At 34.1% G+C, this 14,711-nt stretch overlaps 1 protein-coding gene across 1 annotated transcript in view; it reads right to left on the bottom strand.

Moving 5' to 3' along the window:
- Positions 1-861: 861 nt before the first annotated feature.
- Positions 862-14,711, bottom strand: part of LOC137620035 (uncharacterized) — a 40,068-nt gene continuing 26,218 nt past the window's right edge. The window contains exons 2-3 of the mRNA XM_068350314.1: positions 11,182-12,327; positions 862-986 (exon numbers count right to left, since the gene is read on the bottom strand). Coding sequence (XP_068206415.1) covers positions 862-986; positions 11,182-12,327 — 1,271 coding nt within the window. The remainder of the gene's footprint in view (positions 987-11,181; positions 12,328-14,711) is intronic.

Raw genomic sequence — 14,711 nt, 5'->3', positions numbered from 1 at the left:
TCTCTCTCTCTCTCTCTCTCTCTCTCTCTCTCTCTTGTCTGTGTTATTGTTTACATGTCTTTGCCCACACTCATGTATGCAGCAATATTCTTTTAATAACTATATATCGGTGTAGATGCATGCTATTTTATAAATAATTTTAATTTATAAAATAACATTAAAAAGAGTAGGTAAGCTATCAGCAAAAACATGTCTAGAAATTGTTGTCTTATATGCTAAAAAATAGAATATTGAAAGGTAATTGATCTTTTAGACATCAGAGTGATCCGAAAGCAATATACTGTACGTCTTCCTCTTCTAGAATTACTCGCCTAAAGAATTTTTTCATTTTAATACTTACATTCAGCTCCCCTATATAATAATATAATATAATAAAGAACAAATGTCTGTATATATATATATATATATATACATATATATATATATATATATATATTTATATATATGCAGATATATACAGTACACACACACACACATATATATATATATATATGCAGATATATACAGTACACACACACATATATATATATATGTATATATATATATATATATATGCAGATATATACAGTACACACACACATATATATATATATATATATGTGTATATATGTATGTGTTTATTTTCTGTCACGCTCAACTCTTCCTGTCCCTCGGGTAATGGGGAGAAGGAGTAGTCATACCCTGGTGAGAAGGTTGTGCATGTGTTTGCGTAGCTTTCTAACTATTTAGCCGTCATTGCGGGTCGCGTACAATACTTCTAAGAATAATCAACGGAAAAGCAGCATGACGGATGAGAGATTGTCCTTTTGGTATGCGTTAGAGGACACTCATAAATCATATCAGAGGTGAATTATTATAGTGTTATGATACTGCAGTCACTGTTTCCAGAGCTGAGGGTTTTCTTGCATATGGAATAATCGACGATTCGCCAAATGATGTAGGATTGTTCTTATTAATATGGTTGTGGTAGCCTATTGGAAACATCCCTGCCTGGTAATATATTGGAGGGGAGTTCGAGACACTCTCAAGCTCGATAGTTTCTAGTAGCGCCCGAAACCTATCCATCCTTGTGAGATAGAGTGAGGATTTTGGGGAGCCTATAGGTCTGCCTGCTGAGTCAACAGCAGCCATTGCCTGGCATACCTGGTCCTTTCTAAGTTTCTAGGGCATTTTTCTGTCTAGGGTAAAGTCCTATCTCTTGCATCTGCCATTCACGAGTGACCTTTAAACCTTTAATAACAGAAGTGAATGACTCTTATTACTCTTCTCCAAACAAGAATAATCACCAATAATTTTCTTTTATATGTTTAGAAGAAGTAAAAATCTATTTTGATAGCCACAATTTTTTTATGCCATTGAAAAGTTTTTTTTTTTTTTAAGAATAGAAGGAGAGATTCAACAATAACTTTTCTTTCGCAAAGACGCTATTCTTTTTCTATCTATTTTTATTAAATACGTTTTCGCTGACATCGCTCCCTCATAAGTCACAGTGAGATTTATGGAAGGTTCAATTTATCAGTGGCGACATGGGATAACCCCCCCCCTCCCCCCTTCTAACTTCCCAGCTCCACCACCCTTCCCTTTCAAGGAAAAAGATGCAGTTGGCCCTCCCGAATATCACTAATATGGGATAGTTTTGCCATGTGACCCCATTGTCCGAGTTGTATTTATTAATGGTTGATTTATGAAATTAAGTGAATTTTATCCGAGAATGCTTTGATTTATGTTGATTAAAGAGAGGATATAGATTACTTTGTTAGTTGATACTTCTTTACAATATGAAACAGAAATGTAATGTTATTGGTGAGGAATTATATAGATAATTACAGTCTCGGTCTCTTAAAAGTTCTGTGCCTGTTAGTTGATTATCAAAAGTATGAAACATTTTGAGCTCAGAGAGAGAGAGAGAGAGAGAGAGAGAGAGAGAGAGAAGAGAGAGGAGAGAGAGAGAGAGAGATTCGTCTTGTCTATTTGGTTATAGGTTATTCATTACAATTCATTGAATGAGTAATATAAGTTATTAGAATATCTATACGTAACGGCACAAAGGAAGATGGTATTTATTATTATTATTATTATTATTATTATTATTATTATTATTATTATTGATAAGATACAACCCTAGTTGAAAAACTGTGAGGAAAGGAAATAAGGAAAATATTGAATAATGTGCCTGAATATACCCTCAACCAAGAGAACTGTAATATAATAAGACAGTGGAAGACTTGTGATCCAAAGGCTATGGCGCTACCCAAGATTGAAGATCAATGGTTTGGTTTTGGAGTGTCCTTCTCTCAGAAGAGCTGCTTACCATAGCTAAAGAATCTCTTCTGCCATTACCAAGTGGAAAAGTAACCACTGAACAATTATAGTGTAGTAGTTAACCCATTGAGTGAAGAAGAATTATTCGGTTATGTTGAGTGTTGTCAAGTGTTTGTGGAAAAAGAAGAATTTGTAAAGAATAGGCAAGGCTATTTGATGTAGGCTATGTGTAGTCAACGGAAAAAAAAGCAGTAACCAGAGGGAGGGATCCAAGGTAGTACTGTCTGGCCAGTCAAAAGACCCACTAGCTATCCAGCCGTAGTATCTCAACGGGTGGCTTTTGCCTTGGCCAACTTACTATCTACAAAATTGTTTGCTTAATGTTATCATTTGGCTTGTTTTATTAGTTTTTTTTTTAAACATGCTATTTTCGCTTTTCCTTTCAGTCTTCTTTTGGGGATAGGTGACAGAAATAAGGCCCTACATTGTCTTGAAAACTTGTCTAAAGGGTGCATCGTTCAAATTTTCTTCTCTTTTGTTATTCAAAAATATTTCTACTCGAGAGAAACTGGGAACACCACAATATTCTTTCATTTCTTTTACTTCTACGTTTTTTTCTTTAAATACGTTTTCGCTGACATTACTCCCTCATAAGTCTCCTTGAGATTTATAGAAGGTTCCATTTATCAGAAGACTTCCCTCCCATCCTACCCTACCCCTCCTACATTCCCCCTCCCCCCTACCTCCTTATCCTGTTCTCCTTCCTCAACAAGGAAAAAGTTGCAGTTGGTCTTCCCGAATGCTAGGAACGCGGTGCAGTTTGGTCATGTGACCATATTGTCTGAGTTATTGATATTAATGGCGGTCTTCTGAAAGCTGTAAGAATATATGTGTAGTGGAATGAAATTCATATTATGCGGAGAGAGTTGGTCAAATTATATTTGTACATGGAGGAGGTGTAGGAGAGTGCATAATCTGCATCTCCCCTGTGTAATAAAGTTATATATATATATATATATATATATATATATATATATATATATATATATATATATATGTATATATATATATATGTGTGTGTGTGTGTGCGTGTATGTATGTATGTTCAAATATATATATATATATATATATATATATATATATATATATATATATATATATATATATATATATATAGTGTGTGTGTATGTATGTATGTACAACGGAAGGTCTGACCCAACTCTGTTACGTTAGCTTTTGCATTCACGTTGCAAGCAAGATATCAATTTCTGGGTCCTTTGTCGTGATGTGTTTTGTCTGCCGAAGAATTCCATGGCATTGTTGTATGATTAAGCATGCGAGGCGTGTCGGACGAGCGCTACTGCCTACGTGATCGGGACGATCATGGTTAATATTATTATTATTATTATTATTATTATTATTACTTACTAAGCTACAACCCTAGTTGGAAAAGCAGTATGCTATAAGCCCAGGGGCTTCAACAGGAAAATAGCTCAGTGCGGAAAGGAAAAAAAGGAAAATAAAATATTCTAAGAAGAGTAACAACAATAAATATCTCCTATATAAACTATAAAAACTTTAACAAAACAAGAGGAAGAGAAATAAGATAGGAGAGTGTGCTCGAGTGTACCCTCAAGCAAGAGAACTCTAACCCAAGACAGTGAAAGGCCATGGTACAGAGGCTATGGCACTACCCAAGACTAGAGAACAGTGGTTTGATTTTGGAGTGTCCTTCTCCTAGAAGAGCTGCTTACCATAGCTAAAGAGTCTCTTCTACCCTTACCAAGAGGAAAGTGGCACTGAACAATTACAGTGCAGTAACCCCTTGGGTGATGAAGAATTGTTTGGTAATCTGTGTTGTCAGGTGTATGAGGATAGAGGAGAATATGTAAAGAATATGCCAGACTATTCAGTGTGTATGTAGGCAAAGGGAAAATGAACCGTAACCAGAGAGAAGGATCCAATGTAGTACTATCTGCCAGTCAAAAGACCCCATAACTCTCTAGCGGTAGTATCTCTATGAAGTGTTTCTGACAATGTGAAAACGTTCTCAAGTTTGAATGGATTGTGATTTGAAAGCATTCATGTAATTGTCCTTCGTTAGTTATTATTCTTCTTACTATAGTCCATTTCTTTTAGCGATGCATATTTGCACCGACTCGCGGTGGTGCCCTTTTAGCTCGGAAAAGTTTCCTGATCGCTGATTGGTTAGAATTATCTTGTCCAACCAATCAGCGATCCGGAAACTTTTCCGAGCTAAAAGGGCACCGCTGCGAGTCGGTGCAAATATGCATCGCTAAAAGAAATGGACTATAGTGTACGCGACTCGTCAAAAAATTATGGCTAAATATTTAGATAGATATGCACATACACTGATTCAGCCCTTCTCAACCCCTCCCCGTTTCCTAATACAACCCCTCTCACCTGGGTATAACTACGCCCTCTCCCCCTACCCAAGGGACGGGGAGAAACCGAATACTGATACGTTTGACAATGATGCTGAGCGTGACAGGAAAGGAATATATACAGTATATATATATATATATATATATATATATATATATATATATATATATATACATATATATATATATGTATATATATATATATATATGTATATATATATATATATATATATATATATATATATATATAATATATATAAATATAAATAATTGTGTATATATAAATATAAATATTTATGTTTATATAAGTATATATATATACATACATATACATATATATATATATATATATATATATATATATATATATATATATATATATATATGTATGTATGTATGTATGTATGTATATACAAAGACAATTGCTCCTTATCATATAGGTACATAAAATATACCGAGAGATAATGTGTAATGGAGACATAATATTAAATACCACCATTCTACTTCGAAGAGAATCTTTCAAATAATTTAATTCATAATTAAACATTAAGGAAAAGAGAGTTTTTACCGAATGATAAAATGTAAACGAGCTCCTAGTATTTAATAATAGATTATAATAATTGAAATTGTTAAGCAAAAAGAAACTTAGGAAAATAATATTAAGTTATTGTCAGTAAAGTTGACGCAAATCAGTTTCAGAACTCGCGAGGATTAAAACCATTTTAAATTAATGTCTTAATTGATATTGCAACGATATTATATCGAGAGAAAGTGTTAATATCTGTTGAAGGAAATTTTTAAAAGTGAAATGTGGTTATTCATAGAGATTAATTTAAAAGAAAAATATGAACATGAGTACAATTTTCTCACTTTAACCTTTATAATAATAAAAAGGCGAATGATATCCTGTCAAAATCACTGCATATTTTAAAACACCATTGCAAAATATATTTCATAATATGAATAAATACAACGGCAAACGCTATGCATTTGCATAAACCAATTACTATCAATTTACTTTGAAAATCAAAACTAAAATTTTGCCATGCAAACCTATTGAAAGTGGTCTCTCATTTATTCATGTTTGAACCTCTTTAGAAGACTGTCAAGTGGAAGTAATATGTTCCAAGTATGTTTAATGTTTGCGATCAAAGTATTTCTTACCTTCTATTCATGAATACATCTTTTGGTTGCAACAACGCAGATATGACTTACTTTCGAAATTAGCAACATCTATTCAATAAATGAAAATATATTATATATCTTCACTGTAGTTTGATTCAATAAACTATTTATCATTGTGAAAATTTATTCATAATTACATCAGTTGGTTTCAATAACGCAAATATGACTTTCTTTCGAAATTATCAACATCTATTCAATAAATTAAAATATAGCTCTTCAATGTAGTTTGATTCAATAAATAAAGATTTCATACTTTTCTGGTTATTATAAATTACAAATAAAATTTAAATTATTGCTCTGCTGGTGGAATATTGTCTGATACTCATGAGAAACGCTTATTTTTATGTTTCATTCTATTCATGTTTTCCTCTTTAGAATATACATTTTCAGTTGTATATATCCTAGAAGTTTCTGTGATGATAATAGAACACAAAAAATCCTTTAAAACATTATTATTATTATTATTATTATTATTATTATTATTATTATTATTATTAACTGAGTTACACCCTTATTTAGAAAAGGAGGATGCTAAAAGCCCAAAATCTCCAACAGGGAAAAATAGCCCAGTGAGGAAAGGAAATAAGTGATTAAATAAACTGGAAGAGAAGTACTGAACAATTAAGATAGAATGTTTTAAGAATGGTATAAGTAAGGTTGATTGTATTCGAGCATTCACTTTTGAAAACCCTCTTAATGACCTCTTCTCTCTCTCTCTCTCTCTCTCTCTCTCTCTCTCTCTCTCTCTCTCTCTCTCTCTCCCTTGTATGAACAAGAAGCTTGATAGTATTCGAGCATTCACTTTTGAAAACCCTCTTAATGTCCTCTTCTCTCTCTCTCTCTCTCTCTCTCTCTCTCTCTCTCTCTCTCTCTCTCTCTCTCTCTCTCTCTCTCTCTCTCACTCGAATGAATGAACAAGAAGTTTGATAGTATTCGAGCATTCACTTTTGAAAACCCTCTCAATGTCCTCTCTCTCTCTCTCTCTCTCTCTCTCTCTCTCTCTCTCTCTCTCCTCTCTCTCTCTCTCTCTCTCTCTCTCTCTCGTATGAACAAGAAGCTTGATAGTATTCGAGCATTCACTTTTGAAAACCCTCTTAATGTCCTCTTTTTTTTTTTTTTTTTTCTCTCTCTCTCTCTCTCTCTCTCTCTCTCTCTCTCTCTCTCTCTCTCTCTCGTATGAACAAGAAGCTTGATAGTATTCGAGCATTCACTTTTGAAAACCCTCTTAATGTCCTCCTCTCTCTCTCTCTCTCTCTCTCTCTCTCTCTCTCTCTCTCTCTCTCTCTCTCTCTCTCTCTCTCTCCATCAACACTGAGCCAATTCCGACTTTAGCGACCCGGCTACGTTGAGTTTATATTTTCCGCAAGAGTTGAGATGGACACACAAATGTGAGTTTGTTGCCGGTATTTGTGGGCCTGGCCAATCCTCGGGCACAAACACGGCCCGAGCGATAAAAGATAAAGTTTGTTTAACATGCAGAGAAGAAAAGGGAGTCGCGGGTTAACTTTCCAATCCCTTCCCTAATGACTGCTGTTGCAAGAAGGAGACCTTTGTGTGTCGTACTCCTTGTGTGCGTGTGTGTGTGTGTGTTTCATTATTTCTCTTGTGGGCTGAAACTTGCTCCGTGCTTTGTCCATATTTCTTAGGTTTTCTTCGTTTATCTCTTTCTTTATATCTTTTCTTAGTGCGAGTTGTGTCCGTCACTCTATCCTCTCCTATAGTTTTTTTCGAGTGTCATATGCTTTCATATATATATATATATATATATATATATATATATATATATATATATATATATATATATATATGTATATATATATATATATATATATATATATATATATATATATATATATATATATTCATTAATCTTATTAGAATACGCTTTTAGCACTAATCTCTTTCAAATAGCTAGGTGACTTTTTATTTCTAATAATACTGAATCATTTTATTACAACACATCTTGTTTGAATGTTCTGTCCATTTTTTTTATTCATTGGCCTCATTAACTAGTAACCCTTTCCATCATAACATTAAGTTAATATTTCATTAACCAATATTTGATGCTATTTACTATAAATGAGTAATAAATAGGTACGTATTCGTTAATAGCGTTATTGCTTTTGTCAGAGTGTCCCTGAAGAATTGTATGTACAGTAGTACAAATGAACATTGCGCAAATGGTTCTTGTTTTTATCTCTAGTCTGTTTCATATGTTACCTGAGATCCACTTTCCACTTACATTTAAAGGCTTAAAGGCCGCTCATTAATGGCATGGGCAAGGGACAGTGACATTGCCCTATCGAGTTGGACAATGCCCTAGAGACTGACCATATATAAAAATGATCAGCGCCCAAGCCCCTTCTCCACTCAAGCTAGGACCAAGGAGGGCCAGGCAATGGCGGCTGATGACTCGGCAGATAGACCTATAGGTTCCCCCAAAACCCCGCCCCCACATTCTTAGCTCACAAGAATGGTAAGGTTGCAGCGACCAAAGAAACTAACGAGTTTAAGTGGGACTCAAACCCCAATCTGGCGTTCACCAGTCAGGAACGTTATTATATCGGCCACCACAACTCTATATCAGTTGTAATATAAACATTTGATTTTACTTTTGTGAAGGTTTTATGTACGAAAATAAGATATTTTTCTTTTTCTTTTTGTAGTTTCATTCGAGTACGTGTTGTTTTTAATCTATATTGCTACATCAGCTTTCTTTTATTATTCTCACTTTTATGACATAAATCCTCTCATAGAATAACAATCGTTTTTATAAGATGTTTTCACATGAACTATTGTAGGCAAGTATGTTAAACGTCTTCTCGTTGTAATACAGAATAGCACTATAGAATTGAAAAGAGAGTCGTTCTATTTTCTCTATTATCATATCACACATTCAGGGTTGATTAGATGCATCGTTATAATTAGTTATGAATCATCATCTTTTTAAAGACTGGTCAAGTTATACCAAACTAATTTTCGTGATAACCTAAAATTTCAGTAATATGGGTTACACACACACACACACACACACACATATATATATATATATATATATATATATATATATATATATATATATATAGATAGATATGTATATAAATATATATTATATATACATATATATAATTTCACATACATATATATCCATTTACATATACGTTTATATGTATTATATATATAAGTGTATATAATATATATATATATATATATATATATATATATATATATATATATATATATATTTATATACACATATATATTGTATAAACACTTATATAATGGTGTATATGTAATATATACTGTATATGAGTTTATGTATCTATCTATCTATCTATCTATCTATATATATATATATATATATATGTATGTATATATATATATATATATATATATATATATATATATATATTATCTATACAACAGGGATCAATTCGACATACAAAACATTTAAATTAGTACTAGGACTCGGTAACACATAACCTCATATTTGCGAAGTTATCGACTTTGGAAATTTTTAAATCATTAGGACCTAAAAAGTAAAACAGCTTAAAACAGAATTTAAAATGGTTAAAAGAGGAAACATTAGTCGCTCTCCCACCGTTTTGCATATAGCGTAAAACGACCCAAAATGAACATATCACTGAGTTTTTAGCTGAAAAAAATCTTTTTCTTTTTGAAAGCTTTACAGTTTATTTCAAGCTGTTTTCTGCTTTCGCTCTTAAATAATTCAACATTTTACCAAAGTTTTATCTTTTAAAATTTTATTCATATTTTTTTATGAATGATTTTTTATCATTTGTATATTATGATCTGTATATTTTTGCTGCCCTGATAATTTGACGGCCTGTTGGAAACGTCTCTGCATAGCATTCTGTTGGACGGGAGGTCCAGTCCCTCTCAAACTCGATAGTTTCTTGTAGTATCTGCAACCTCACTATCTTTGTGAGATAAGAAGGGGGTTTTTGGGGAGCATATAGGTCTACCTTCTCAGACATCAGCAGCTATTGCCTGGTCCTTCCTGGGGTGGAGAGGGGTGTTTGGGCGCTGGTTAAATTGAGATTATGGTCAGTCTTTAGGGCATTGTCACTGTCCCTTGCATATGCCATTCATGAGCGGCCTTTGAGCCTTTAAACATGAAGTCTTGAAAATTTTGACAAGCAAGTTAGTTGATATTAGCGTTGTTTGTGTAAGGGATTTAATGTTCTGTTGTGGAGTCTTCCGTGTATGTGTATAAAGTGATTAATTTTGTTGTTAGAGTGTCTTTTGTGATTTCTTTTTCCGGATTCAACCCCTGCTCTCTCTCTCTCTCTCTCTCTCTCTCTCTCTCTCTCTCTCTCTCTCTCTCTCTCTACATATATATATATATATATATATATATATATATATATATATATATATATATATATTCATATATATATATATATATATATATATATATATATATATGTATGTATGTATGTATATGCGTGTGTATGTGTGTATCATATATATGAGTATATATCCATACATGTATATCTATATAGGCTACACACGTATTCAGATATATGCTATATATATATACTGTATATACAGTATATATATATATATATATATATATATATATATATATATATATATATATGTACATATATATATGTATATATATACTCATATATATACTGTATGTATATATATTTATATGTATATGTTTGTGTGCGTGTGTATTAAAGAGCCGCGTAGGTCATGTTCACATCAAACAACAAAAGAAAGCTTGTGACTTGACTGCAACTAATCACTTAAGAATTAGATTATCTTCCAGAGAGCCATCATAACAACTACGTGATTGAGCAAGTGTATTATATAGTACTCTAAAGTAAATCGACCTTTCTGACCCCTTGACATTTAAGCCTTATTCAAGTGAGATTTTAATTTTTCGTTTCTAGTCATTGCGTTTTGATACCTTATTTGATTGCATTTAGGTTTATCTGAATATAATAGCTTCGCATCGTTTGGTCAATCCATGATTTTCCTCTTATTCGTAATATTTTCCATTTCCTCAGTAGTCACTATTTTTTTCTTATTTTTCAATGAAATCTCCATCACCTGATGTTTCTTCAGTGATTCCTCTAATTCTCTATAATCTTATCTATTAACCTAGTTTTTTTTTTATTATTGTTTTCCTCTATCATCATCATCATCTTATTCTTTAAAATCAATATTACTCTCTTTTAACTTTTCATTCCCGTCTCGATCTTCTGTACGTTTATTGTCTTTTCCTGACTATTCATTATCATCTTTATCTTTTGAAATTTTATTATCTTCCACAAAATTAATTGGTAGATTTTACAGATCTGATTTGTATAGAAGCTGGTTTCCAGTAACATGGGGTTCACTGACATTATGTCCAGAGCCTTTAGCAACGTTTGTGTGGGTGACATTATGGCCAGAGTCTTTAGCAACGTTTGTGTGGGTGACATGGCCAGAGTCTTTAGCAACGTTTGTGTGGGTGACATTATGACCAGAGTCTTTAGCAAGTTTGTGTGGGTGACATTATGGCCAGAGTCTTTAGCAACGTTTGTGTGGGTGACATTATGGCCAGAGTCTTTAGCAACGTTTGTGTGGGTGACATTATGGCCAGAGTCTTTAGCAACGTTTGTGTGGGTGACATTATGGCCAGAGTCTTTAGCAACGCTTGTGTGGGTGACATTATGGCCAGAGTCTTTAGCAACGCTTGTGTGGGGGACATTATGGCCAGAGTCTTTAGCAACGCTTGTGTGGGTGACATTATGGCCAGAGTCTTTAGCAACGCATGTGTGGGTGACATTATGGCCAGCAACGCTTGTGTGGGTGACATTATGGCCAGAGTCTTTAGCAACGCTTGTGTGGGTGACATTATGGCCAGAGTCTTTAGCAACGCTTGTGTGGGTGACATTATGGCCAGAGTCTTTAGCAACGTATGTGTGGGTGACATTATGGCCAGAGTCTTTAGCAACGTTTGTGTGGGTGACATTATGGCCAGAGTCTTTAGCAACGTTTGTGTGGGTGACATTATGGCCAGAGTCTTTAGCAACGTTTGTGTGGGTGACATTATGGCCAGAGTCTTTAGCAACGCTTGTGTGGGTGACATTATGGCCAGAGTCTTTAGCAACGCTTGTGTGGGTGACATTATGGCCAGAGTCTTTAGCAACGCTTGTGTGGGTGACATTATGGCCAGAGTCTTTAGCAACGTTTGTGTGGGTGACATTATGGCCAGAGTCTTTAACAACGCTTGTGTGGGTGACACTATGGCCAGAGTCTTTAGCAACGCTTGTGTGGGTGACACTATGGCCAGAGTCTTTAGCAACGTTTGTGTGGGTGACATTATGGCCAGAGTCTTTAGCAACGCTTGTGTGGGTGACATTATGGCCAGAGTCTTTAGCAACGCTTGTGTGGGTGACATTATGGCCAGAGTCTTTAGCAACGTTTGTATGGGGTATTTGTTTTCCCCTGAAGCCTATAGAGCCTTAGCCTCTTTGGTAAGATGCCTTACATCTCTTATCTGGTATAGTTTGACAGGAATTCAAGGCACATCTCGTTCTGTAGAAAGTGTACCCTGTCACACCCTTACTGTGCGGCGAGTTCTTTTGTTTAGCCCTACCCACTACCTCTGCCATATCTCTTGACACTATCTGTTTGGTTATTCGCCGTGCAGTAAGAGTGTGGCATCTATCACTTGCTCAGAGGTAAGTGTGCCATGAATTCCTGTGTCCAACCGTACCTTATCGCAAAAGTATGAGAGATCTTTGCTTGTTGCTTAAACCTTGTCACAGGGGCTGTTGTATTGTTTCATCCTTTTCTTAAGAATAGTATACATGAAAAACATAAAATAGCATTATATTTTCGAAAAAGGGCACATGCCAATACTGGAGCCCGGATACACCTTATTCTGGAAGATGATATACATGAAAAGCCTAATATAACTTTGTACTTTAAAAAAAAGGCACATTCCAGTGGTGGAGTCCTTGTCCTACCAGAACATTTTGGAATAACGGACTTTCTCTAATGAAAAATTAAGTAATGTTTGGGTTGATGTATATATTAACCTTATGTCTTATAAGTAAACAGACAGAACAGCCTGAGATATGAATATTTGAAAGGTTATTTAAAAGGAAAAAAGACCTTTGTGTAATCGTTTTAAAGGTAGAGAAAATTTGAAAAATATTAGCTTCTGGAGGACAGTCAGTAAGAGAATGTTATATTGAGAATCAGAAATAGAATATGGAAGATAGTTCAAAAGGACATTTTATGCGTCCCTTTTAGAAATAGGAAAAATGCCTATGTTGATTTGTGAGAGGAAACTGGTTGATTTTCCAGAGAGAGAGAGAGAGAGAGAGAGAGAGAGAGAGAGAGAGAGAGAGAGAGAGAGACTTGCTGCTTTTTGAGAAGAATGAAAGCTTTTGTTGAGACGTCTTAGGTCCATAAGTTAAGAACCAACGTGAACATATAGATGCAGCTTACTCTATCTCCATCTTTTATCCATCTCATAGCACCCATGCTTCCTCAGTTGTTGAATTCAATGGTATTAAGGGTAACTAAAAAAAAAAAAAAAAAAGTTATTTGGTCATCCGATGTTTTCACTCTTCTATCTTTCGGGGTAATCAACTGAAATTAATTTCATGTTTCAGGGCTTTCAGAACGACTAATTTGTTTATGCATTTTAATGGAGGTCATTTAATCAGTACTGGTATGCGTTCCTCGTTTACCATAATAACAGATTTTTTTTTTCCACTTATCATTTTTTTGTAGTCAAATTACTTTTTAATGTATTGTTATATTTGTTTAAGCCACCGTTTGAGTGACGGAAAATCTGCGTTTTGTTGATTCTTCATTATCGTTCAAGGAAAGTTATGACGTACAAGTGAACACAGGTTGTTGGCTTTATTGGTAACGTCTATGCTTGGTGATTTGCCAGACGGGGGTTCGAGACCCGCTTAAATTCGTTAGTTCCTTTGGTCGATACAATCTCACAATCCTTGTGAGCTAAGGATGGAGGGTTTGGGGGAGCCTATAGGTCTACCTGCTGATACATCAACAGCCATTACCTGGCCCTCCCTGGTCCTAGCTTGAGTGGACAGTGGGCTTGGGCGCTGATATATATATATATATATATATATATATATATATATATATATATATATATATATATGTGTGTGTGTGTGTGTGTGTGTGTGTGTGTGTGTGTATATATATATATATATATATATATTTACATATATATATATATATATATATATATATATATATATATATATATATATATATATATATATATATGGTCAGTCTCTTGGGCATTGTCATGCTTGCCGGGCAGTGTCACTGTCCCTTGCCGCTGCAATTCATGAGGTACCTTTAAACATTTAAACACCTAGCGCAGAAGAAATGCATCCTGTCACACCACTACTGCGCAGTGAGTTCTTGTGTGTCACCATGCTATCTCTCCTTACACTATATGTTTGGTTACTCTTCACCCAGTAAGGGCGTGACAGGGTGCACTTCCTCAGAGTGAGGTGTGCCAAGAATACCTGTATCCAATTGTACATTGAATGTCTTCCTCGGCTTTATGTGGCCATAAATTTTGTTTCTATATATCATAATTGTTAGCACTTCCGTATACATATATTCATTATAGTTAATTAACAGAAATTCAACATCTTTGCAGAGAATATTGATAGCTATGAATGTTTAGGATATACTTTATAGTTTATATATGGTAGATCTATTTCAATGTTGTTACTGGTTTTAAAATATTTTATATTGACTAATCATTATTTCTCATGTAATTTATTTATTTACTTATTTACATCCTCACTGGGCTATTTATTTAATTTTACGTTAATA

Source organism: Palaemon carinicauda, chromosome 26, assembly GCF_036898095.1.
Source record: "Palaemon carinicauda isolate YSFRI2023 chromosome 26, ASM3689809v2, whole genome shotgun sequence".
Taxonomy (NCBI): domain Eukaryota; kingdom Metazoa; phylum Arthropoda; class Malacostraca; order Decapoda; family Palaemonidae; genus Palaemon; species Palaemon carinicauda.
The sequence above is the reverse complement of the archived record's forward strand: the minus strand, read 5'-3'. Positions and strand labels throughout refer to the sequence as shown.